Source organism: Pezoporus occidentalis, unplaced genomic scaffold (assembly GCF_034315485.1).
Source record: "Pezoporus occidentalis ecotype Australia unplaced genomic scaffold, CSIRO_AGI_Poc_V1 ctg100, whole genome shotgun sequence".
NCBI classification, from domain to species: Eukaryota; Metazoa; Chordata; class Aves; order Psittaciformes; family Psittacidae; genus Pezoporus; species Pezoporus occidentalis.
Window position 1 is genome coordinate 1,105,257 of NW_026912780.1, and position 24,873 is coordinate 1,130,129.

The 24,873-nt window shown below is 36.8% G+C and overlaps 1 protein-coding gene across 2 annotated transcripts in view; it reads left to right on the forward strand.

Moving 5' to 3' along the window:
- Positions 1-24,873, forward strand: part of PPHLN1 (periphilin 1) — a 73,327-nt gene that overhangs the window by 9,456 nt on the left and 38,998 nt on the right. The window contains exons 4-7 of one of the 2 annotated variants that reach the window (XM_062612360.1): positions 775-954; positions 1,894-1,955; positions 20,277-20,533; positions 22,922-23,004. In XM_062612360.1, the coding sequence (XP_062468344.1) occupies positions 775-954; positions 1,894-1,955; positions 20,277-20,533; positions 22,922-23,004 (582 nt within the window). The remainder of the gene's footprint in view (positions 1-774; positions 955-1,893; positions 1,956-20,276; positions 20,534-22,921; positions 23,005-24,873) is intronic. The other variant, XM_062612370.1, reaches the window with a different exon arrangement.

Here is a 24,873-nt window from a genome sequence, read left to right on the forward strand (position 1 = left end):
GGCCAGGTTGGACAGAGCCTTGGGTGACATGGTCTAGTGTGAGGCGTCCCTGTCCATGGCAGAGGAGTTGGAACTAGATGATTATTCCAACCCTAAGCATTGTATGATTTCTATGATTGGTAAATGGTGTATGACATCTTATTTGAAGGAAATGCAATAAATTAATTTTGCATTCTAGCAAAAAGCTATACAAGACTTGCATTAAAAGAAAAACTGAGTGTTAAAACTTTGTCACTTGAACCAGATCGCCTACTACATTGCGTTGAGAAAGTGCTTATCTACTGAGGTTAGCATGTAAATGTGAAGCAAGGACTGTCTTCTCTATAATCTCCATAGCGTGGAGGATGTTATTGACATTAAGAAAATTGTTAGTACTTTTAACAGGTTCTTTGTTTTGCAGGCATTACAGGTGTACTTTCTAGTGAATTCCTAAGTTAATGTAAAAGGCCCTGAGGAGCGTATGTAGCTAATGATTAGAAAAATAAATTAGCTGATGCTACTGCTTTAAACTTTGAAAAGAAACTTAAACCATTTGCCCTCTGTAATGAAATTTTTAATGCTTTAGGATTACATCTGAATGCTCTCCAATTAGATTTAATTATTCCACCACCAGACTGGCATGATTTTTAATGTTGCTTGCTCCCCTGTGCTATTTCAGCTTCAAGATCATTATAGTGCTATATTTGGAAATAACATTTTGTTTTTACTTTTGCGCATTCACTACAGATCTCCAGCCATAAAAAGCAATATGATTTTGTTTGGTTTGCGATTTAGGATAATTACCATAGAGTAGTAAACGTTGGGCCCAAGAAACCACCACTGCTTGAAAGACCTGGAGAAGGGAATTACAGTCGGTATAATGATTACGGTCATGCTGAGTACAGAGACTATGAAGAGGGTCGCAGTTTTGGCCATGAGCGAAGAAGTGGCCCTCCACATCGAGGTGTACGTAAGGTGATTTTTCTTGCATGTTTATGATATTTGTCTTCTTGTTAATGCTTGAATATGGAACAGTTAAAATACTGTTTCAGACAGAGCATTGATGTTACTACTGTTCTCATAAACCGTATTAGAATTAATAGAAAAAACATCCGGGTTTTGATACTTGGTGCTTTTTTGCAGTTACTGTACTTCTAAAATTCTTGTGATTGTATGGTAATTCCTGTTTGCTGCTTCTTGTGATTCCTAGCTACTTTATTGACTTAGAAAAGAGCCCTTGTCTCACTCTGTGGGAAGCTCAGAGCCTGAACTGGGAAAACGAAATGTCAGGAAGTCCTGTCAGTAATGCAGTGCAAAGTTACCTGGACAAATAAAGGAATGATTGGAAAGTCTTTCTATTTAACAAGTCCTTGCACACTCAACTTGCTGAATATTGTGTCCCTGTCCTTCTAATTCACACAGTTGTTCACTTTCAATAATTCTGGCATGATGCTGAACGCTTTTTTTTATCCTCATTAACTACAGTTAAGTACAAAATTTATGGTCCCTTTGAGAGGTCATTTCTGTTGCTTCCTTCAGTCCAGCTCTTTGAAATTCTGTGATTTCAAAATGTTAGTGATAATTTACATTTCAGTAAGGAAATTTTTATTTAAAAAATATGCATATGTTTCTATGTATTCCTATGTCTATATATTTATTATATTCCTATGTATGCAGTTGGAAGTTTTTGTAGTTTTTGTTTTGTACAGCATTGCAAAGTTGTTCTCATCAAGTATCGATAAAGAAAGAAAATAGGAGGAATGGGGTAGAGAGGAATTTTATTGTTAATGACTAATACTTTCTTTTAGCTCATTAAATGCTTTGGTTTTGCAGTAAATAAGTACCATTTGGCTGTACCTGACATCTGATATTAAGATACATGTCACACAGTTGTTTTGCATGTATATTTTCCAGGATGAATCAGGATACAGGTGGCCAAGGGATGATCATCCTCTAAGTCGGCACCCTGAATACAGGTATTTTACAAGACTTTATAGTACTGTTGTGCGTAGACTGGGACTATTTAGGTAATTTTTCTTTGTTATCAAAACAGCTTGTAGAGAAGAAGAGTAAAATGGCAGGGATGTGGGAAAGGTCATCTGTTGAAGTAAAAGCCTATAGTGGAAAAGTGGTTTCTAGTTGTATTGTTTGACCTGCAGATTAAATAAATGGTATCACATGAAAGTCTGTATTTTAGTATTTGTTTAGTAAGGATAGGATAGGAGGATAGGATAAGGAGGCATAATGATAGCAACTTTGGGTTGTTAGCCTGGGTCTTTAAATAATGTGGTGCATTTCCCTGATCAGACACACTTTTTATATGACTTCTGAGAATTTTTTGGTCTAATATTTGCTTCTGTGACTGCAGTACCTTGGGGCCCCAGTACAGTGGAAGGATACCTGCACCTTTTTAAATGCAGGTGGAGTGGATAATGGGATTATGAAGTTTACCATAGCCTTGTTCTACCTTCTCATTTTCTCAGCTGGACTGATGAGCACATATTTCCATCCTACATTTTATTAGTTCCTGTGAGCACTTCTTAGTCTGTACCTCATGTTCTCATCTATGAAATGTAAGGAATGGTGTTGAACAGTAGGGCTCTAATGTATGCATGCCCGCAATGATTATTTGATGTGATAGATGAAGTGCACAGAAGTGTTACACTCAAAATTTATGGACAAGGATGAAACTACCCTAACCATTCAAACAAGAATTTGTTGTTAATATAACTGAAATTTTAACAGCTTATCTACAAATGACTGTACTTTTGTATGCCGTATCCTGTGTTTCCACTTCTCAAGGTGTCTGCTATTATACCAGGCCTGTATTTCTATACACTGCCTCATGGTGTTAGTCATAAATATCTCATTCTACATAGAATAACTCCTTGTTTGTGTAAAACTATGGTTGTACCATACAGAGATCAACAGAAGTAAACCAAGTTAGTTATAGACACCTGGTCAGTTATAAAAATTACTGTTAAACCTGCACCAAGTTAAAAAATAAAAGATTTCAGGCAGGTCAGGAAAAGCTTGGACAGCAAACTTAACTTACGCTTGCTTACATCCTCAGTCTTGAGGCCTTGCAGACTCAGTATGAAGCTGTTAGTAGCCATGACAATACAGCACTAAGCAATTACAGCAGATCCCTATTCCTTTGGATGTGGTGATTTAGACATAACCTCACCATTTAAAAAATCCTTCATATACCATAAGGGTCTTTGTGCACTAGGTTTCTCTCAAAATTGCATTCTTGGGGCTGGAAACAATAGTAAAGGATTTTGGAAAGTAGTGTCAAAATTCTTTCGTCTTTTCCTTCCACTTCAGAAGAATCAGAATTAATTAAAACTGTGTGGTGGGGGGGTGGAAAGATGGCGAAGACAATTAATGCCAGGCCGTTTCTTTCACACAGAACAAGAGTGGCACCCAGTGGTCAAAAAGATTGCCTTAAATGCATTCTGATTTTTTCCATTTAAAATGTGAGGATAAAATGTCCGCTTGTTTTCCTGAAGGCTTTAAAAATGTATTGTGTAACCAGTGATAGTCCTATCTGAGTCTTGATATTTCAGAATATGTAAATATTCTGAAACTGCAATAACTGCAGTAACACTGTGGAAGAACCTGTAAAGGTACTTGGTTCAGTTGAGAGTATGGGAATGTATTTGCAATTGAATGAAGACCTCCTGATTTCTTATATAAATATTCATTAGTATGTCAGAAGTCTGATTGTACTGAAGAGTACAGGAATAGTGAATAGCCTTGGATGTAAAAATCCAGTGATCAAACTGCTAAGCACTTGTAGCATTACATGCTTTGTAATAAACTTAATTATGATTTTGTGCATATTGCTCACTATTGAGCGGTGTAAGGGATCTCAACAGAGGAAACTGAAGTATAGTATTTAGTATGTGTCATCTCTGGTGGTGAAAATACTGATTACTTTCTATTTCAAAGACATTTACAGTATAAAACATGAGATTAAAAATGATTACATGTGAAAATGCTTTCTCTTTGGATACGATGAAGGTTATTTGGGTTAAGTTTTTCTGGAGTATATATAAATTTATTTTTTTTAAGTGCTAAAAGGAAATACAAGATTATTTTAACCAGAAGAACATTTTAAAAAATTGCATGGAACATGGCTAAAATATAGTACAAAGTTAGATTTGTGAAGCTAAAGACACTCAGGAGATTTGTAAAGTTAATGAGTTTTCACAGGCAGTACCATAACTATAAATTCTAAAAAGAATAGCTCTTTTATTGACATAAATAATCAGTTTTCTTGAGTATTTTCAAAAACTCATTCAGCGGCTAAACATGTGCTGTAAGAAGTTGTTTTCAATGCGGTGTTCAGCAGTTCCTGTTTAGCATTAATCCTTCATGCTTTCCTGCTTCGATTTTTGGCAACTTAACTGTCAAAAAGTAGTTTCTCATATCTTAACTCTTTCCATTTTTGTTCCCCCTGTCATTCTTTGGAGTGCTGAATAAACATCACTTGAGATTCTCCCAAAGCTGCTTAACTGGAGTATCAAAACCCCTTAAATGATACAGAATTGGGGATGTGTGAACGTTTCCTATGTTGAATAAAGCAGCTGTTAGGGATTTTTAAACATTGTGGATTTTTGTTTGTTTGGCCTTGTTTTATATTGCTGTTGTTTCTTATGTGGATTTTTTTTAAGCTGCTTGTCTTTTCCTTAAAATGCTTACTTAGCAGTTGTGTAGCTGTGGCTTGAGCTGCGATGTGTCCACTGACCAGAAGCAATTCTCTGAGAGAGACAGGATTGCTGAAGATGTACCACTTAGCTTAGTTGCCTTTTTTTTTCTTGCCTTTCGGTTAAACAAATGCTGTTTAACATCTCAAGGACAGGTTGGAGAGGGCCTTGAACAGCCTGGTCTAGTGGGAGGTATCCCTGCACATATCAGGGGGGTTGGAACTAAGTGATCTTAAGGTCCTTTCCAACCCAAACCATCCTGTGATTCTTAGGGAGTTGTGCTCTAGTTTCCAAGCTGCTGTTCTTTGCCAATAATCTGTCACTGAGCTGAGTATTACTGACCCTTCTGCTCTTTTCTGGACCATTCAGTTCTTGCGAGTTGTTAGCCCTGTTTGATGTTATGCTCAGGGAGCAGCTCTCGTCGTGACCATGACTTCTGGATGGTAATATATTTTTATTTGTAAAAAAATAAAATAATTCAGAGGATGTGCTGGGCATAGATTTCAAAATGAGTTGCCAGCCCTTTTTCTCTCATCCTGATGTAAGGGATTCTGATGTTAATTGTGTAACCCGTATAGCGTGGCTTGAAGTGCTTCTTGCTTTGAGCATATTTGGCATACATAAAGAATTGTACATCAAAGCAGAACCTCTTAGTTTAGAGAACAAAGGGTTTTCTGCACACATTAAGACAGTTTTGATGCTTTGGTTACTGATGCTATGAGAATTGTGAAACTTGGAAATTATGAGAGGAGTAGAGATCATATAACACATTCTTTGTACATTTATCTTTTACTAATGCTGATCACTTCTGGGGATGTGTTACTATTCGTCTTTAGTGATATATCAAACTTACTTATTCAAAGCACTCAAATTATGTTATGCATATCAGATTTTTTTAAAAGTTGTGAAGACCTAGGCTGTTATATGTTGAAGAACTCAAATTTTGTGGTACTTCTGTATGGGCCTCATAGCAGTGGATTTTTCATACAAGTTCATTTTTGTAAAGTATCATAGAATCATAGAGTAGTTAGTGTTGTAAAGGACCTTAAGATCATCTAGTTCCAACCCCCTGCCGTGGGCAGGGACACCTTACGCTAAATCATACCAAGGCCTCGTCCAGCCTGGCCTTGAACACTGCCAGGGATGGAGCATTCACAACCTCCCTGGGCAACCCATTCCACTGCCTCACCACCCTAACAGGAAGGAATTTCCTGCTTATATCCAACCTAAACTTCCCCTGTTTAAGTTTTAACCCGTTACCCCTTGTCCTATCACTACAGTCTCTAATGAACTTCTCAGTGTGAAATGCTTTAGAAGATTGTTAGCTGCTGTTCACTTTAGTCATGCCAAATTTTAATCCTTTTGCATGCACAGAGCATTACTTCATTATTTTTTTTCAGCCAGACTGAGTTTGTAAGATGTGAAATATGTGAAACTTGGCAACTTGAGATGAGCAAGACTCATCTTCAAAGAGAAGTTACAAAATAACACACTTGTAAATCCCAGCTATACAGGCATTAAATTTGATCCTTAAATTTATCTGAGGTCCAGATTTTTGTAAAATAAGGATTGCCGTGTTTGTAGACCAAGTTCTCTGCCTCAGTAATGATGTTGGTTCGTATAGCATAGACTCCTGAAGAGTGCCTCGTGTAGGATATTTCTTATTTCTACTCTCAAGTTGTTGATAAAAATGAGTTTTTTACTGAAGGAAACTTACTGCTACTATGGGTGGTGTTTTTATTGGTGGTGGTTTTTTTTTTTCCACACGTCCTTTGTGAAATTAAGTGGTAGTCTTAGTCAAGTCTTTAATACCGCATTTGTATATATAAACAAATCTGCTCATCTGTGGAGTATGCAGGAAATATTTTGTAATAAGTAGAAATAAAAAGTAATTTTGATTCTAGAAATAAAACCAACAAAAATGTTGAAATTTAGTTTTAAACAATTGGTGATCTGTGAACAACTAAGGTTGGTCAGTGAGTTTTTTTTTTTTGAAATCTTTTAAAGCGCATTTTATATGGCATTGTGAACATAGTCTTGCAGTTACATCTTTAGGGTCGTAAAGCTAAATATACCCCATTTTTTTGTAGATGCATAAACTTTCACAGTGAGATTGTGTTTACCAAAGGCCATGGAGAAAATTGGTAGCAAGGTGGGGGATTAAAGCCCAGCAGTCGTGGCTTTCTGATCCTTGCTTGAAGTACCCTTCCATTTGGTGATTAACCCTTGCAGGTGCAATATGTGATGACAGGATGTTTCTAGATGAGTGGTCTGAAGATTGTAAATTTAGAAGAAAATTGCTATTTGGCGAGAGTAGTTATTTTGAACCAAAACCATTGATGAAAGAGTCTCCAGATAGAGTCAGTGACCCTTAACATCTTCTTTCAGTAAAGCAAGATTTAATATTGAGGGTTCAGATGTGTCATAGGCCAAGGCAGTTATCTTTACGCTGTGCAATCACCTCTGAATTACAGGGGGTAGCTTGTTTCTTGGGGTTTTTCCTCCCTGTATGTATTCTTTAGTGAATAAAACAGTGAACCTGTTTAAATATTTTATGCTCATATAAAGCAGCATATTATATTGTGGGAGGTCTTCAGGCTTTGGATTTAAACTCTCTTACAATGTAAACTGGTCTTTGTCTTGCTTACAGAAGAGAAACATAGCCAAAGGGATTTATGAGATGGTGCTAAAAATGTACATAAGTCTGCTGTTCTGTTGCAATATTTCACAGGTCTTAAGGGACACCATACAAGAACCTTATTCTTTATTAAAAAACCTGTGTGGAGGGAAATAAATATGGCAGTCACCCAAAGTAAATGGTCTTGCTTTTGACAGAGATTGATAAGCAGAGTTCTAATCATATTCATTAGCACATGCCTTTTCCTTTTAATAAATAAATAAAATCACTGCCAGAACATTGAACCTCTCAGGTATTCACACGAACTGCTAAAGTAACTTGTTTATTCATATACGAAATTACTGATTCCTTATAGTAGGTCATTGTGGTAGATTCATTATACCTGTCTACAACTCCAGGCAAGGACTTGTCTACTGAAATCTTTAGTTCAGAAGACCCATTGTATTAGTCTGTTAGGTAAATTAGTTTACCTTGGCTTACGATATTTAGTGGGGGGTAAAGGGAAGACTTAAAACTTTTTGGAACAAGATAATAGGTAATAGATAACTTAAAAGTTGATTCTAGCTTACACTGGTATTTAATGACTTCTTAATATGCTGCATGTCTTATGCAGCAGTCTTACTGATCCAATAGTTGTGACATTTTTTTTGAGAGTTGTTTTTCTGCTCCCCACGTCTAGCTCTTCTGTGCTTGGGACACCCAGTTTGTTTGCAAACTGAGATTTATGGTTTATAATTTGAGTTTTGTTACTTGGACAAAATTATATATGTCTAATAGTATTACGAACGCTTTGGGTTCCTTTAGACCATGGCTTTTTGTTTTGAATGGAGTCTTAAGAACTCAGATCTTCTCATGCAGATACCACTTAGCATTTTAAAACTGCCTGTGCTGAAGACTGTATAGTTAAGAACAGGTCAGAACTGTCCACTGTTGCAGGTCAATGCAGTTGACAGTAAAAAGGTTTCAATTCAGGTAAGTCTGAGTTTCTTGACATGATGAATCTCTTTCCTCTGTTTAACTTAGAACCCAGAGGCTTAAAATGTGTGAGCACTGGCTGTTTTCTTACCAAGAATATTATGTCAAACTGAGTTTCTGCTGTTATTAATGTTGGTGGGACCTGCTTTGTTTGCATCTAGAATTATACAAAAGCTTCATTCAAAACAAAACTGCTGCCGTTACACTTCTGAAATGTTTGTCATTTGAGCGAATGGGGAGAAAAGGAGACATTGGTGCCTAAGCTTTCAATTGTAGATTTTTTAAACTGTTTTTGGCCCCCACCCTATAATGAAAAAATATGGGGAGGAGGTAAAAATTCTTCTTACTTTCAACTGTATTTTTTTTGCATATTTCAGCTAATTGTGGGTTTATTCTGTAAGGTGAATGTTGCTTTCACTGGCAGGTAGTTGTAGTTGTTCAATGATTGCTTTTAATTTTAAAATATTTTAATTTGCATAACGATTGATTGTGACCTTTATTGAAGGCCTGTTTTCTGTTTCTTTGCAGAATTTCTCATTGCAATTCTAACCCATGTTTGCTTTCAAAAATTAGTTGCTGTTAATTTTGTTCATTCTGCAGGGTCTTGCAGAACTCTGATTTGATTGCAGTTTCCATCTCTGGTTGAGGGGAAGGAGTTTAAAGTCATAAATTCATGTATTGAGTATGGATGTATTGATCATTTGATTTCTTTTTCTCTTGTTCATTTCTCCTGATGAGCTTCTGAGGTCAGTGCCAGTATTTCTGCCATTCAGCCAGGGTTCTGCCGTTCAGCCAGGACCCTGGAACCTCCTGCAGGAACCTCACCTGGTGGGAGACTCCTTTGACTGTTGTTGGTTACAGAGGGTTCTGGCTGTTCTGTTTCATTTTGGAATGATGTCATGAAGGTTTTGTTATTCTAATCAAAACATTTTGAAGTTTCTTATATATGGAAATTGTCAAATTACCAGAACTTCCCACTACCTGATTTTTTTTTTTTCCTGCTGAGCCTGTAAATATACAGTGTCATGCAGTAGAGCTTACCCTTTGTATGAAACATAGAATGGTTCTAAACCTTGAGTTTAACTCCTGCTGAGAGCCATAAGAGAAAACTGGGTGTGCTTGTTTTTGAAAAGTATGATTGCAAATAGATAATTTCAGTCTGATTCTGTGTGTATGATACTGTGCTTATACTTCAGTCTTCTGAAATATTTCAGTTATGTTTGAGTATGTTCTCTGTGTTGTGACTCTAAAGGATTGACTAAAGACAGGTAGTTAGAATCTTCTTAAAGGATGTTTTGATCATCTTAAAAACCCAGTCTGAATTATTCCTGAGTAAGAAACAGCTAGGTAGTAAATTGGTTTCTAAGTATTTATTTGACTAGAATTACCGTGAAGACAGCAGATTTGGTAACTAAAAGCCTAGAAGTTCTCATCATCGCGGTTCTCAACTGTTCTCATGTCTTTATTCAACTTGCTTTTTCCAAAGCTACGTTATGTTTTAAGGTTTTGTGGCTGTTAGTGTATATAACTGTTTCCCACTTCAGTTTTTGTAAGGCTGTAAATTGTCAAATGAGATTGGTGTCATCATTATATTTTAACAGTGCTTATTGTGCATGAACTGTTTACTGCAATTGTTAGTATGTTATGGTGTACGTGTAAGGAAAAATTCAGTAGTGTGTGCAAACTCAGTTAAAGTTTGTCATAACATTGACTTGTTGCTTAAACTAAATCATATTTTGAGAAAAGATGTTTACATAATGCTAATACACTGTAAACAGAGAATTTCCTTACAGTTTATGATAGGGCAGCATGCCTGAAGATAAGATTACATACCTTTACACTGTAAGATCTTGGCTAACACCTCTCTTTAAAGAAGACTTTAAAAAGCAAGCTCATCTGGTCCCATTTATAGCTAACGTTATAATCAGGATATAGATGGTATCAAACTAGCAAGTTAATGCTGTATTGGGAAATAATGAGGCAAACTCCCATGGGTATTACTTGGTTAATGTGGAAAAGTTTCCTAACAAATGTGTTGAAAACCAGCTAGGTACTGAGAGACAGTGGGGAGGGAAAGAGAGGGGACTCTCCCTTCAATCCAGACACCTACTGTTAAGATGGCATCTAACTAAATCATCTCAACCACCAGCCAATGAATTGGCTTAATGGATGTAGTCATGGCTTTCTCAGGATGGGGAATATTGTCACAGAGGACTTGTACATAATTTCCCTTAGGAAAATAAATTCTTCATGGAACCTAATTCTTCTTGAAACCTAAGTTCCAATGACTTGTTTGTTGTATTTTGAATACACTAAACATTTCAGGGAATTTAATTCCCGTTGTGGGAAGCTGGGAATACTAGGATACAGTAGAAAGGGACAAATTTGGTGTTATTTTCAGTATAGGCATCCTTTTGTTAAGCATTTTGCTACAAAGAGAAGATTTTTGATATGCCATTTCTACCTACTGCTGCATTTGAATGTGCTATGATCTACATCTGAGGAAAAGTTAATCAATACAGCAATTGCATAATTCATGCCATTGGTATTATTTTTGAAAGGTGATGCTATTTTTGCATGCTAACAAATGATTATTAATGTTAGTCTTGACATTTATTCCTCATACGTATTTGCATACCCTTACAAAGTTCTGTCCCTTGTATACAAATCTTTATAGTATTAGTTTGTGACTTAGTAACAAATGCTTTTGTATAAGTGGAACTGAATATTGATGCCGTGACATGTAACAGTGTTGTCAGTATACTGTGGAAGTGTCTTTCTCTTCTGAAATCTGACTTCTAACAGTTACAGTATCACAGTATCACAGTATGCTAGAGATTGGAAGGGACCTCAAAAGATCATCTAGTCCAATCCCTATACTGGAACCTGGGGTTGTTCCTGCCCAGATGCAGGACTCTACACTTTCCCTTGTTATATTTCACCAAGTTACTCCCTGCCCAACTCTCCAGCCTGTCCAGGTCTCGCTGGATGGCAGCACAGCCTTCTGGCGTGTCAGCCACTCCTCCCAGCTTAGTGTCATCAGCAAACTTGCTGATAGTACACTCAATTCCCTCGTCTAAATCATTGATGAATATATTAAATAATACCGGTCCCAGTACTGACCCTTGAGGCACTCCACTAGTTACAGGCCTCCAACTAGACTCAGCCCCATAGACTACAACTCTCTGGCTTCTCTCCTTCAGCCAGTTCGCAGTCCACCTCACTACCTGATCATCCAGACCACACTTCCTCAATTTAGCCGTGAGGATGCTGTGGGAGACTGTGTCAAATGCTTTGCTGAAGTCAAGGTAGACCACATCCACCGCTCTGCCATCATCCATCCACCGTGTTATTTCCTCATAAAAGGCTAAGAGATTGGTCAAGCATGATTTCCCCTTGGTGAAGCCATGTTGACTGCCCCTCATAACCCTCTTATCCTTGATATGCCTTAAGATGGCACCAAGGATAAGGTGCTCCATCACTTTCCCAGGGATGGAGGTGAGGCTGACCGGTCTATAGTTACCTGGGTCCTCCTTCTTGCCCTTTTTGAAGACTGGGGTGACATTTGCTTTCCTCCAGTCCTCAGGCACCTCTCCCGTTTCCCAAGACTTGGTAAAGATGATGGAGAGCGGTCTAGCAATGACTTCTGCCAGTTCCCTCAGCACCCGCGGGTGCATCCCATCTGGACCCATGGACGTGCTCCAACAGGTCTGTGTTTTTCTTGTACTGAGGACTCCAGCACTGAAAGCAGTACTCCAGGTAGGGTCTCGCCAGGGGGAATAGAGGGGCAAACCAACTCAGGTTACCTACTTTTGCTTAGCATGTATTCTACAACTTTATCTTGCTAGTTGTGTTTTTTGGAAGAATTTTGCACAAGGATTATCTAAGATTATGTTAACAGAGGAGATTGGAGTGACAAGCGATGCATCATCTTCTTCAAAAACTCTTCAGTTACTGTTTTATTCCTTACTAAAACTTCTCTTAAATAGTGTTCTGTTTAAAAATGTATCTTTGAATCTGCCTTTGTTGCTTACAGCCAGAATATTGTGCTTTCAATGTTGCTTAGATATGTATGTATATTATTTTTAGGGAAAAAATATTACTTCTTTGAGTCTTAATGATGGTGACTTTACTATAAAATTCTGTCAAGGGACCTATTTTTTTAATAATAAATAAATGTTATGAATGCAGTAAGGGGGTAGATATTACTACAATAAAAATTGTATTTCCACAGCAGTTTAAACCTAGCTAAGCTAGTTTCAAGTCCTTCCTTCTCCCTGTTACTGTTTTGGGTGCTCGTACTCTTCAATGAGCTGCTCCTGCTGGCTAACCCACCACAGTCAATTAAACAATTACCTACCAGTTTGGTTGCCTGAGAGAAAATATCAATGCCAGATAAATGCCATTGCCATGGAGAAGGAATATGCATTCAAGGAAGGTTGAGAGGGTTAGGTTTGTAGCGGCATCAGTTTAAATCAGTTGATCTCTCGTGGAGCTATGCCTTGAAGTTACCTGTTAGTAAATCACTGGAATATTTGAAGGCATATTTTTAATAAAAAAATTACCTGAATAGCATGGCTTATCTCTGTGTTAAATAGATTCAGGAAAGTGCTATTTTTAATATATAGGAAATGGCATTAAAAAAAGAGCAAGCAATATTAGTGTATATTATAGTGATTGTAAACTGTAATTGAAGTGAGGGGGAAAAAGCAAACTGGAAAAAAAAGATAAAGCTACATGGCTGAATAATTTATAAGAGGAAATGGGAAATGTCTGTCTTGGGGCTTTCTGATTTTGAGCAAACTACATACTTGACAGGAAGGAATGAGCTCAAATAAAGGAAAAAAAAATGTTTTTTATATATATATAAATATATATATATATAATGTCTTGAGAAATCCAGAAGGAGAGGTAGTTTGCTAACTTTTATATAAATACAGAAGTTTGTGTAACTATTACAAAACTTTGGGGCACAAGCAAATGAAACTTATTGACCTAATTGCTTCATATCTCACTTTAAGAATAAAAATATAGCTATTTGTGGAGAGTTTTTCTGATACAGAGAAAGATGGAGTGTTTTTCTGGTTTATAGATCTCATTAAGGGATTTGGAAAAAGAAGAAAACTAAATATGATAAGGGTATTGTGTGCCAATATAAGTGCTTACAAACCTGTTCCACAACTCACTCTTTCGTTTTGCAGATTTTTATTGATAGTGTTAGAAAGTCAGCGACAAGGTTTGATCGAATCAGTATATGCTACTACTACAGTACACTACTTGTTGCTTTCTCTTACTGTAAGTGAACTAACAGCATTCCACAGCATACAGATGAGAAGCCTGAAGAGCTCATTTAGCAGATATTTCATGGTTTCTGGGATCTTCTGTTTAAAAATTTGAAAGATAGCCTTTGGGAAAAAGCGTTATAGCTTGCTGAACATAAAACTCACTCATGCACCTAAAAATACAGTGCAAAAATACTTCCTTCTTTCATTAGACAAATGCTCGCCTACATTGGATTGTTTGGCAAGGACTGACTGTGAAGTAAAAATCAAAACAAACCCAAAAGCCCCAAATAAAATCCACAAACAACCCCCCCAACCTCAGCAAAACAACCCCACCAAATCCACCACCTCCCCCCCACCTCTCCTCCTCCACCTTCTTTTGTTTAGCCATTTGGCAATATAAAGTTGTGTGACTCTATAAACAGCACATATTTTTCTCCACAGTCTCATGTAATTTTCCACACCAATTTAGAAGGTCTTTTAGTAAATAAAATTCTTTACAAATTTTTGCTGAACTGTTCACTTGTGTTTCATAGTATGTTACTGTCCACAAATGCTTGTTCTTGGTACCTTTACATCTGCTTTGGGTGGCACTTGGGAATTTTTTTCATCTCCTACCCCATCATCCCCACATTCTGTGGTAGCACAGGGAAACAAAGTTCTTTCCCATGTGCTGGTCTCAGTGTCTGAGGCAGAATGACAGTAAATGTGCAAGCACCTATTTAGGAAGGTCTGTCCTGTTAGAACTTTCTCTAGGACAGTAGGGATGATGAGTTATCTCTGGTCCATTATGGTATCGGGGCATCGGGGTATGGGTATGTGAAGGGTATGTGAACACGCAGTGTTGTGTTTCCTGTCTTCTTTCTAATTTTAAGCTTGTATATTGAGATACAAGATTTGAACGGTTTCCATTTTGAATTAAGTCTGTTTAGGAACTGATTCAGTTGCTACTATGTTGAGAATCCTATTCTTCAAGCTAGTTATCTGAACTGCTTGACTTCCGAAGTGATACGCTGCTCAGAAAGTTGTGTGTTTCAAATCTGTCCCAGCAGCAGTGTGTGTTGGTAAATATTTTATAGTGAAATTCTCTGCTGTTGTGATTGTTGTACCTCTTAAGAGAAATTGTAACTTAGTCCATCACTTTAAGCAAATATATATTCTGGAGCTTTAGACCTATGATTAATTTTCTGTTGTAGAGAAATTGCAGGGACTTGTTTACAAAAAGAAGCCAAGATCACATGCATTTGAATGCAGTTATTTTGTCTAATTTGCTCTTCATTTTTCTAATTAACATATTTTGTCTGTATTCTTCATACCGTTGTAAGCAAGCTGGTTTTGCTTAATTCTTTGGAACTTAAATCCGTGTTTTCCTGGACTCTAACTATTTGTTTCTTGTTCTTCTCCTTACCTGTATGCTTGACCTTAGTTTCTCTGTGTCAGATAATAAAGAGTTTGAGTTTAAATATACTTTTATTTTGCAGGTTTCTATTCCTGCAAGTCCAATAAAGTACATTATTGATGACAGTAGGAAAGAAGATACTCTACTAAGGATAAAGAGCAGTGTAATCTGTTTTCTGGTTTCAGTTGAAGTACATAGCTTCAATTAAAGGACATAGAGGCATTCCTTTCTAATGTATGATATTCTGGTTGTCTTAGATTTTATTCCCTGATCTGTCATAACGTCCTGAGGTGGGTGGGGAGGTGAGTTTAGTAGTTTTTATACTGAGTGAGCTAGACAAATGGCATCAGTGGGGAGTTTTGGTGTTTGCGGATGATGACTTAAGCGGTATTACATGCAGCATAAATATCATGAGGCATTTATATGATTTTAATTTTTGTTGTACATTTGGTATGTCTTGTTACCCTTCTGTACATGAGTTACCACTATTTTGCAATGCCTATTTCCTTTTTGCCTTCATGCACAAAACTCTTAATAAGATTGCGTTGTCCAGCCCTAATTGCATTAATTTCATTTAAAACTAATGCAGATACCATTTACCAGTACTGCAGTTACTTGCTTAGTCATAAAATGTTGAAAACCAGTTGTAAGAAATCTGTCATCATTTCAAATGTTCAAATGAATGCCAATGGAACTAGATGCAATTAGTTTTATCTGCAGTGGTGTAACTCACCGTATTGTTTTAGCTAATGATAAATCATCATAAAGATCTTTGAACAATAACGAGATTATAGTAAGTCTGTGAAGCAGAACTAAGGAGTAAATTGTTGGTTTGTTGCACGGACGTACTGGGTACTTTGGAAAGAAAGGGAATGAGTTCTGGGAGAGAGGATAGTGGCTGTAATCTTCCACGGCCTACATTTACTTTGAAGGTATTAAAAGTAGAGGTGTTTCTTGACTCTTTGTATTTGCTTTTCAGATGTTTTAAGACAGCAAATCACTTGAGAAACTTGGAGGTCGGGGTGTAGTGCACTTTATTAAAGTTTTCCCCATCATCTGAATCATGTTGCCCCTGCAGCTGAATCATGTCCCCCTCTGCCAGCCCCTGCAGTGTCCTGGCAGGGCAGGCAAGAGGCTTTTTTATTTTTCTTTCACTCTTCCTTCCCCTTGCCTGTGTATTATGAGACAAGGGAAGTATATTGAGTTAAGAAGCATGGTTCAAAATCTTCTCTTTTTTCCTCTCTTTGCACTGAAGTCTGGTGTCTCAGGAGATACGTATAATTTCCTCAAATTATTTATAAAATCGTGTGAGTTGCTTTTAGGCAAGGCTAGTAATCAAGCCCAAGCCTATAAATGGAATGTCTAACCCCTTTGACAACAGTAATAATCTTTCTCAGATGGAAGGGGTCACATAAACTTACTTCTCTGTTGACTGTTTATCTAGGTGATAAACTGTGCTCACTTGTGAGTTACTGAAAGAGCCTACAGTTTCTGCTCCACAGTGATACGCTGTAGAGTTGCTAATCTGTTCAGTGCAGTATCGTAAGTGTGAGTTACATCCTCTGTGGCTGGACCACATCGTAGATTAATGTTTTAACTGAAAAGATGGATGTCTGTATCAGGAGTAGAAGTCCAAGAGAATAGTAAGCATATAGTAGTATTGTACCCTGTTGCCTGGTAGCATGAATTCAATGAGAGTAAACTGAGATTTCTCTTGCACACAAAATTTCTTCCTGTATTGCATATGATGTGCTTTCATGTTCCCAAGTACACCTCCGTTCTCAGGCATTTCACATCTGCCAAGTAATTTAATTTTGCCTTTAGGTACTCTTAAAATGCAAACTGGTACACCAGTTTGTGTTAGTCTTTGTTTCACATAGCTTAACCTGTACTACTCCCTTTTGTAATTGAGAAGGCTTCCACTAACTCTCAGTTTCCCCCCAACATTGCTACTGAATGCTTTGCAGGCCTTAAAATGGCAGAGAGGGGTGAGAACAGAAGTACTTGATGTGGTAATGGTAGCTTAGGAAAGATGGTGTCTCTGATCCTTTGGCAACTGTAAATCTGCTCTGTGTTGTATTCCCTTGATCTCCTGCTATGCAGAAGTCTGTATTTGTGTTTTTCCCTCCAAGAAACTGGAACTTGGTGATAACTGTTAGGCTTGTGTTCTTCCCTCAGCTGCCCTTTGTGGATGGTATATCAGGGTATGGCTGGTTAGTTACAAAATTTCAGGAGCTCATCCAAGATTATCAGCTTCACTGAGAATTTAATGGTCAAGATCCGTGGAGGTTAAACATTCTAATGCTTCCTGTTGCAGTACTGCTGAGAGAACTACATTGCGCTTTCAGGACTAAGTGCGAGATACGAATACAAAATATAAAGAGAAGAGGGATCCTGTATGAAAGCAATTCATCCTGTATTTTTTATTAAGGGCAGTAGTTCTATTTTAAAGTTAGAGCTGAGCACAAAATTTTGCATCTCTATTAAATATTGTCCCTGCTCAATAAACCTTTTGAGTATGTGTTGGAATCTGAAGCATGTGCTTAACTGCTTTGCTGAATTGGGGCCTTCATTACCAAATTGCAGGTGTATGTTAGCTTAAGTATTTAAGGGGGAAAAAAAAGTAAAACAATGCTTATTTTGTTCTGTTCAGTGTCGTTTGTTATATTAATGGAAAGCATCAGAAATGCTGTGCTGTTGCTATGCTGTCTGAAAAAAATTTAATATAGTTAATGGCATGAGTATTTAGTAAGAGATATGGTCCAGTTAGGAGCTAACATGGAGTGATGAAATGAAAATTTGAAAAATGAAAGTTAGAATCTACTGTTTTGTGGATAATGTTATTGTAGAATGAGGCTTTTAAATGTTTTCCTGTTTAAAAGTGTGTTTCAATGGTATTTTGTAAATTCTTCTGTGGATATTAGAGCATTTATTATGTGTGCAGTGGCTGGGGTTCTGTAAACGTTTCCATAATAAACTTCTCTGTGTACTAGGGCTTCATCTCAGTCATGAAAACGTGTTTTGGGTGTAAAAGTGGTGTACTGGTCTGCCAGAAAGCTTGTGCTTTAAAAATAAATAGGATTATTTAAAAAGAGATGTTTAGGAGGAAACTGAAGAAGAAATGCACTGTACATAACTCATTCTGGATAAATATTTGATCAATATGTTCTTTAATAAATAAAAAAAAACCTACTTAAAAACTAGTTCGGTGGTGAGCTAATCTTTCGATTATTTTTAAAGTCTGAACTTTTTCTCTATTGCCGCATAAAATGTTTATACATGTAATGCAGATAAAGCGGTTGTTCCCTATTTTCAGCTGTGTCTCATAGGTTAGCGAACTCGCCTGGCTTCTTTCGATTTCTTTCTGCTAAATTTAAGGGGACAAAGAGGTTTGAGTGTTTTGTCATTAAATGTGTTTTCTCAGAGTCTGATAATTTCAGTTATTCTTTCTGGAAAATCTCGTGTTAATCTACACATTTCCTAAAGAGTAGTGTCCAAAGGTGAGCGCATTGCTCTTGGCCTTTGAAGAAAGCAGGAGGATTATCCTTCTGTGTATTCTGGGGTGATTCATTATTTGATGTAAGCATACAATGGCTACTGTATAGAGGCTATTAAATAGAGTATTATTTAGCAATTCCTTAATTGTTTCTTTTACTGGCTTGTTTGGGAAGAATAATGTGTCACAATAAATAGAAGAAGAAAAGATGTTTAGAAAGGAATATTGATTTTTTTAGCACCCCTGTTAAGCATAAATCTGTGTAACATTGTCTTGTAGCAGTTTTGGTATGTAGTTCTGTAAAATATGCTTTTCTGTAAGATAACATACTTGTAAAAAGCCTGTGTTCTGTTAACAGTGAAATAACTGTTGAGCTGTAAAACCTGGCTTTGTTTGAGGCAGTTGTGCTTTCCATGCAAAAAGTAAATCAGCACTGTATAAAACACATTGGTGTAATAGTGTCTGTATTACTGTGGTGCTACCTGTATAGTTTCAGCAGTACAAAACACTTTTGACATGCTAGAGTCCTTTGTTACCCGTCATAAATGTGGGCCTGCAACATGCGATGGGAATTGTACACTAGAGGGCTTTTTTCCTTTTCTCCAGCAATATAAAATTAGCTATAGCTACATTGCACTAAAAGAGACCACCAGGTCTTTGCTCATCGTTGTGAGACATTCCCTTATATAAATATTGGACTATGGTGAGAAATAGGAGAGAAAGGCAGTGAAGTAAGGTACGTTCTGGCTTACTATAAATGCCATGGAGTCTTTATTTTTATTTAGCAGTGCTGTGGAAGAGCTGAGAATTACTTGCTTCTCTTGGCAATGTGTCTTCTGACCAAGGCGCATGTCACAAATCTAGATTCAGTAGATGTTTGCTTGCATGTTAGCTTTGAGATTCTTTAGGAAAAGTTCAATTTTATGTTGTTTTTCTGACCTTCACATATATGTGTAAATTAATATGATTTGCAAGTAACCAGGACATTTGGGGTATGGTCTGGAGTAACAATATATACATGTAGTAGAAAGTTTTGGTGTTGACTAGATTATAGTTTCGAATCAGTTAGGTTTCATATAATAACTGAGTGAGTCTGTGGCATTTTACAGTAAAGTTCAAAATTAGTATTGTGTGTTGTGAAAGACATAGACTCTTTAGTAGGTATAAATTTTCATGTTTTCATTCATGGTTTGACCTTGGGTGGATACGTAGGCATGAGGATAGATAGTCTGCGGTTTTCTTTTTGTCCTTGCTGGATATAAATCGAAATCCCTCAATGGTATTTCCCATAGCAAGGTGTGTTAAATCATACTCCCTTGAAAATAAGGGTAAGGGAAAAATAGAGTTGAAAAACAGCCAAAGAGTGTGAGCAATTATTTGCGTATGCATTTTTAGTTTTTGTAAATGAAGCTTTAATTTCCAGGTGAAATTGAGTGAATCTGAAGAAATAAAATGTGGAAGTCCCAATTTCTTGAATGTCTTTTTCTCACGTTTTAGCTGTATTATTGAGAAATAGAAAGGAATTAGCTTCCAGCAATGAAGCAGGTGAATGAAATCTGAAAATAATTACTTACATATACATGTACATATACATATACATCCTCTTTTCCTACTTGTTTTTCATTCATTGCCTATTATTCTAACAACACTGAAGATTTCAGACATATTCTGCAGATGACAGCTAATCTATTAGTATTTAACCAAATACAAAATGTTGTCATTGTATTATCCAGTGCTGTTCCACAAACATTGGAAGGATAACCAAGTGACTTTTATTTTTCTGTTTTCTTTGAAGGGATGTCAGAGATGGCTTCAGAAGAAAAAGCGTCTATCCTTCTCATTACATGAGAGAACGATCCCCTCACAGGAGGGACTCTCCTCTCTTCAGGGAATCACCAGGGAGCCGAAGGGATTCTCCACACAGCAGATCTGGCTCTAGTGTCAGCAGCAGGAGCTACTCTCCTGAAAGAAGCAAATCCTATCCTTTCCACCAGTCCCAGCATAGCAGAAATATGTCATCTTTACATAAAAGAAATACTTCTTCTCAGCAAGGTAATGCTGCATTAATGATGAGAACTGGTTAGTGGGGTGAAACTGCAACTCACTCCATAAGCCCTTTTTCTCATACAGAATTAGAGATGTGTGCACATCTGTGATTCTTTACATGCTATATTTATAATGAGAAAACTAGACACTTTGTACCAGTTGTGGTGTCTGCTTTTTGGTTGTTTCACTGCAGTCTCTGTTCCCTTATGTATTTTATGTGGGAGGTTGTAAGTGGTGTTTCAGCAGCAGCTCTAGACTGACTGTAGGAGTTTGAGCAGCACGGCTTTTTCTGGTATCTTATGTTATTTTTTGTTTAGCCTCAACTGCTTCTCTTCCTTATGTGCTTTATTGAATTCCCTTACAAGAAACTTTGCTGTCATCTATAGCAAACAAAGACTTTTCTTCCTGCAGCCAGGGGAAAAGAAGGATTAAAAAATTGGAGAAATTAAAATACATATACTGCTACGTGTTACATTTTCTGAAAGTGTTCTCAGACCTGTGATATTAGGGGCTTGAGGGGTTTTTAACAGCTTCATCTCCTGTCAGATTTGCTCAAATCTTGCTTTCCTCAAAAAAATGTGAAACGCAGTTAAGTCTGTACTGTGTGTGTTCTGCCTTTTAAAAACTTGGCTGTTAATCTTTCCCTGAAGCCTAATGAATCATCTGTTTTGAAAATATTTAAGGTTTTCCTATTTAAATAATTAAGGATAAAAAAAAAAGTGCAAAATTGCCCTTTTTTAGTATACTACTGTCTTAGCCGCTGCTGTTTGTACAGTGTATGTAAATTAATCTGATTTGATTTCCCTCCCTGCAAATGCTTTCTAGTGAACTCTCCAAACCCACTGTTCATTTTGGCAGCTTTTGAAAAATTTAATTAGATATTTTTTTTTGTTCACTGATAGGCATATTGTAAGTTTCCAGAGCAACATACCGGACCATTATGTAGCACTTACTGCCAAAAGAGATCTTGTGGAGTTTAGTTAACATTGCTTAAATACTGAGGAATCAGTTCACTCCTTGTAGAATATAAATTATCCTTCTAGCTCATCACTGCAACTCTTTTTAACACTTTGGAGCAATACTCAGTGAATGCAAATTCCTTAAAATGTAGGAGAGGAAGGGAAAAATAAGATATTCAACTAAATTTGTAGAAGTGTTACAGATACACAGTTCATAATTATCAGGAACAGGAAAAAATGTTTTGAGAAACCATATAAAATTTCAGGGTTTTCCTAAAATTTTGTATTAAGTCTATGCTATACATGTAGTATGAAAATGCAGGGAAAGAGTAGAAGACCAATTTTCAAATACTCTTTAAACACTTCCTATTGTTAACAAGTATGCAGTTTGCATGGACTTTCCATTACGTGTTTTATGTAGGTAGTGGTATTTTTAAATTCACAGCACGATGCAGTCATATTTTATGGCCCTGAGTAAAAACAGAAAGTATCACAGCATTTTGAGGTGCCATATTTGCTCTTTATTTATTTGACTCATTAAATTAAAGCCACATTTGTTCATAGTTCTGTTAATATTTAATATTAATATAGGATACATTATAATTTATATCTTTTTCTTAAAGTATTTGATAAACTTTTTATCCCATTCTTAATTGTATTGATACTAATTTGATGGAAGCCAAGGGAAGTCTGCATTGTTTTCCATTTGCGAAGAATCAACCATTTTCCTCAGTGAGTATGAATAGTCTAGTTAAGTTAGGCCTACTGACAGCATATGTGCTTTTCGTGTTTACCTTTTGCAGATCCCTTCGATGTAATCCGTGGACCACAGGTTGAAAACTAGTAGTTCACACTGCAACCAGTTCTGCTGCTGCAGGCTGTGGCCAGTCTGTGGCAAGGGTATGCACAGACTGATTAGCACAGTGAATTTGAATTGTCATTTTTTCAATTTTGACTCTTATAAGAAAAACACTGATAATACAAAGAGCATCTAGTCTGTGGCTGATACAGTGTAGGACTGTTTGCCATGGCAGGACTTGGCACCACACTGTGGCTTGCTAAACCAGTTCCTACCAACCTGGTTTCCTGGAGTGATTGACTGGTGTCTAATATTTCACCTGTTTATATCATTACAGGAATATTAAAAAGTAAAACCACATCATCTTGCCAAGTCATGTTGATACAGCCTTTCAGTTAATGTTGGAAAAAGGACAGTGGATTCTTCTAAATACATTAAATAATATAGTTATATCTCTTCAATATTAATATTATCAATATTAATACTATCACTTATCAATATTTATCAGGTGGTGAAGCTTGTAGATTTCATGTCTGACCTGAGCGAATTTCACTGCAGTTTTTCTAAGCCAGTAATTATATTTGCAACATATGTTTTAATATAATTTCACAGTTGTTATTTTTTTCTTAACTGTAGGTAAAGAGAGGGCATCAGGTCTATCATTGAAAACATCAAGAGATGCATCGCCTTCAGGCTCCATAGCAGTATCCTCATCAAAGGTGAATTTTCTTTTCAAGTATTTCTCACTATGGTTTCAGATTATACACTGGTTTGGGAATTTTTTTCCTCAGTTGGAAGGAGATAATGTATGTAGGTGTTAAGGAAAGAAGCATCCTGAATTGCTCTGCAGAGGATAGGTTTCCCTTATCTGACAGGAAGGTGTTGATAGTGCTGTCTGTCTAATCGTGACACTGACAGACCTTTTTGTACTGTATTCACTGTCTCATTTTAAGAGAAAAGGAATTTTGTAGGTGTTTAAAATTTGTCAATTTCCAAAGTCTGGATTGTGCTAGAAAAGGAATGGCAAGGACAAAAATGGGGAAGCAGTCTTAGGACCAGCAAATGAATTGGACAAACCTATACTTGCACTGAACTCCATCATTCAGTGATTCTTAAACTGTTACTGGATTTGGAAACTGTGTGGGAATCTAATGTGAATAGCAGAATTGACTTAGAAGCAGGGTTGTTTGAGGATGTGGCAAGAATGATAGCATTTACTTGGGAAGGGAGCCATATTGCTTAGTTTGATAAGTGTAATTTTATGTTCTAAATGATGCTGTTTAATTTCTCATCAAATCTGTGGGCTGAGCACCAACTATGTGATCTTGCTAATTAGTTAAACGGACAGGCTAATAAACACTGATGAACAAGCAGCATTCAAGATTGTTGTGGCAGCAAAAACATTTTCAAATCGTAGACTGCTTGCCTGTAAACTATATCTGAGGTTAAAATGAACACTTCCATTGGAGTATTTTCTCTACATAGCTGAATAATACTTTATTGAGAAAGAAACAGTGCATTATATTGGTCTAAGTAAATAAGGCCCTATTAGAGTCACAGAATTGTTAGGGTTGGAATGGACTTCTGGAGACCATCTAGTCCGATGCCCAAAAGAAAGTAGTATTTGCTCTAAGTAGCATGATGTACCAGCCTGGTTCTTGACGTCTTTTTAATAAAAGCAGTGGATTGCTTAAACAAAAAAGAAATCAGAAGAAAGAAAGGTACTTTTTGTTGTGAGAAGGTGAGACTGAAGGAAATAATTAGGTAGGGAAAAAAACAGGCTTTGGTTGTGCTGTCATTCCAAATACTTATCCCTTATGCAGCTCTTTTAGAATTGCTGTGCTAGGCATTAGCTAATTGCCAATGTCCTTAAGGGGGGAGGCAAGCGATATATTTTCAGTGATGTAAACAAGGAAAGCAAGATAAAAGCTGTTACTCACAAGTTGAGATGATTTGGATTATAAAATAAACTTTATAATTAGTTCACCTGTTTTGTTTACAGACTCAGCATGCTACAGCTCAATACCAAATCCTTGCTTAATACAAACCTTTGAGAACAAGGAAATATTGCAAAATCTCTTGCACTTGTATTAATGTGCAGTGTGTGCTTAAACTGTGAAGTATTCTTTAAATGTTTTGCTTTCTGCTTCAGTCAAGTCTGATCTATTCTATATTGTGGGGTTTTGCCAGCACTTTGCGTATATCTGCTGGCAGTGGAGATCCACTTGATGTAAGCTACACAAAATGAAACTTTCTGTTTGATGGAAATCGTTTCCCCATACAACATAAATATTTATTGGGTATGCATCAGCTGCCGAAATGGAAGCACTTCAGTGACCTTTTATTGCTTTTCTCTTGAAGCTTCCAAATCTGCCTTTGATGTACTGGCCTGTGTCAGGGGAGACTTTTGGGATGATGGCTGAATTACACTAACCAGTTCAGTTACATTAGTGGTTCAGTTATACCAACAGAAGTAGTCTTGGCAAAACATGAGCATCTCTAGCACCAGAATCTTATAATCTTCTTAGACTTGAGATAAGAGTTATATATTTTATAGATTAAAGGAGATAACGTCCAATGCCCCAAGT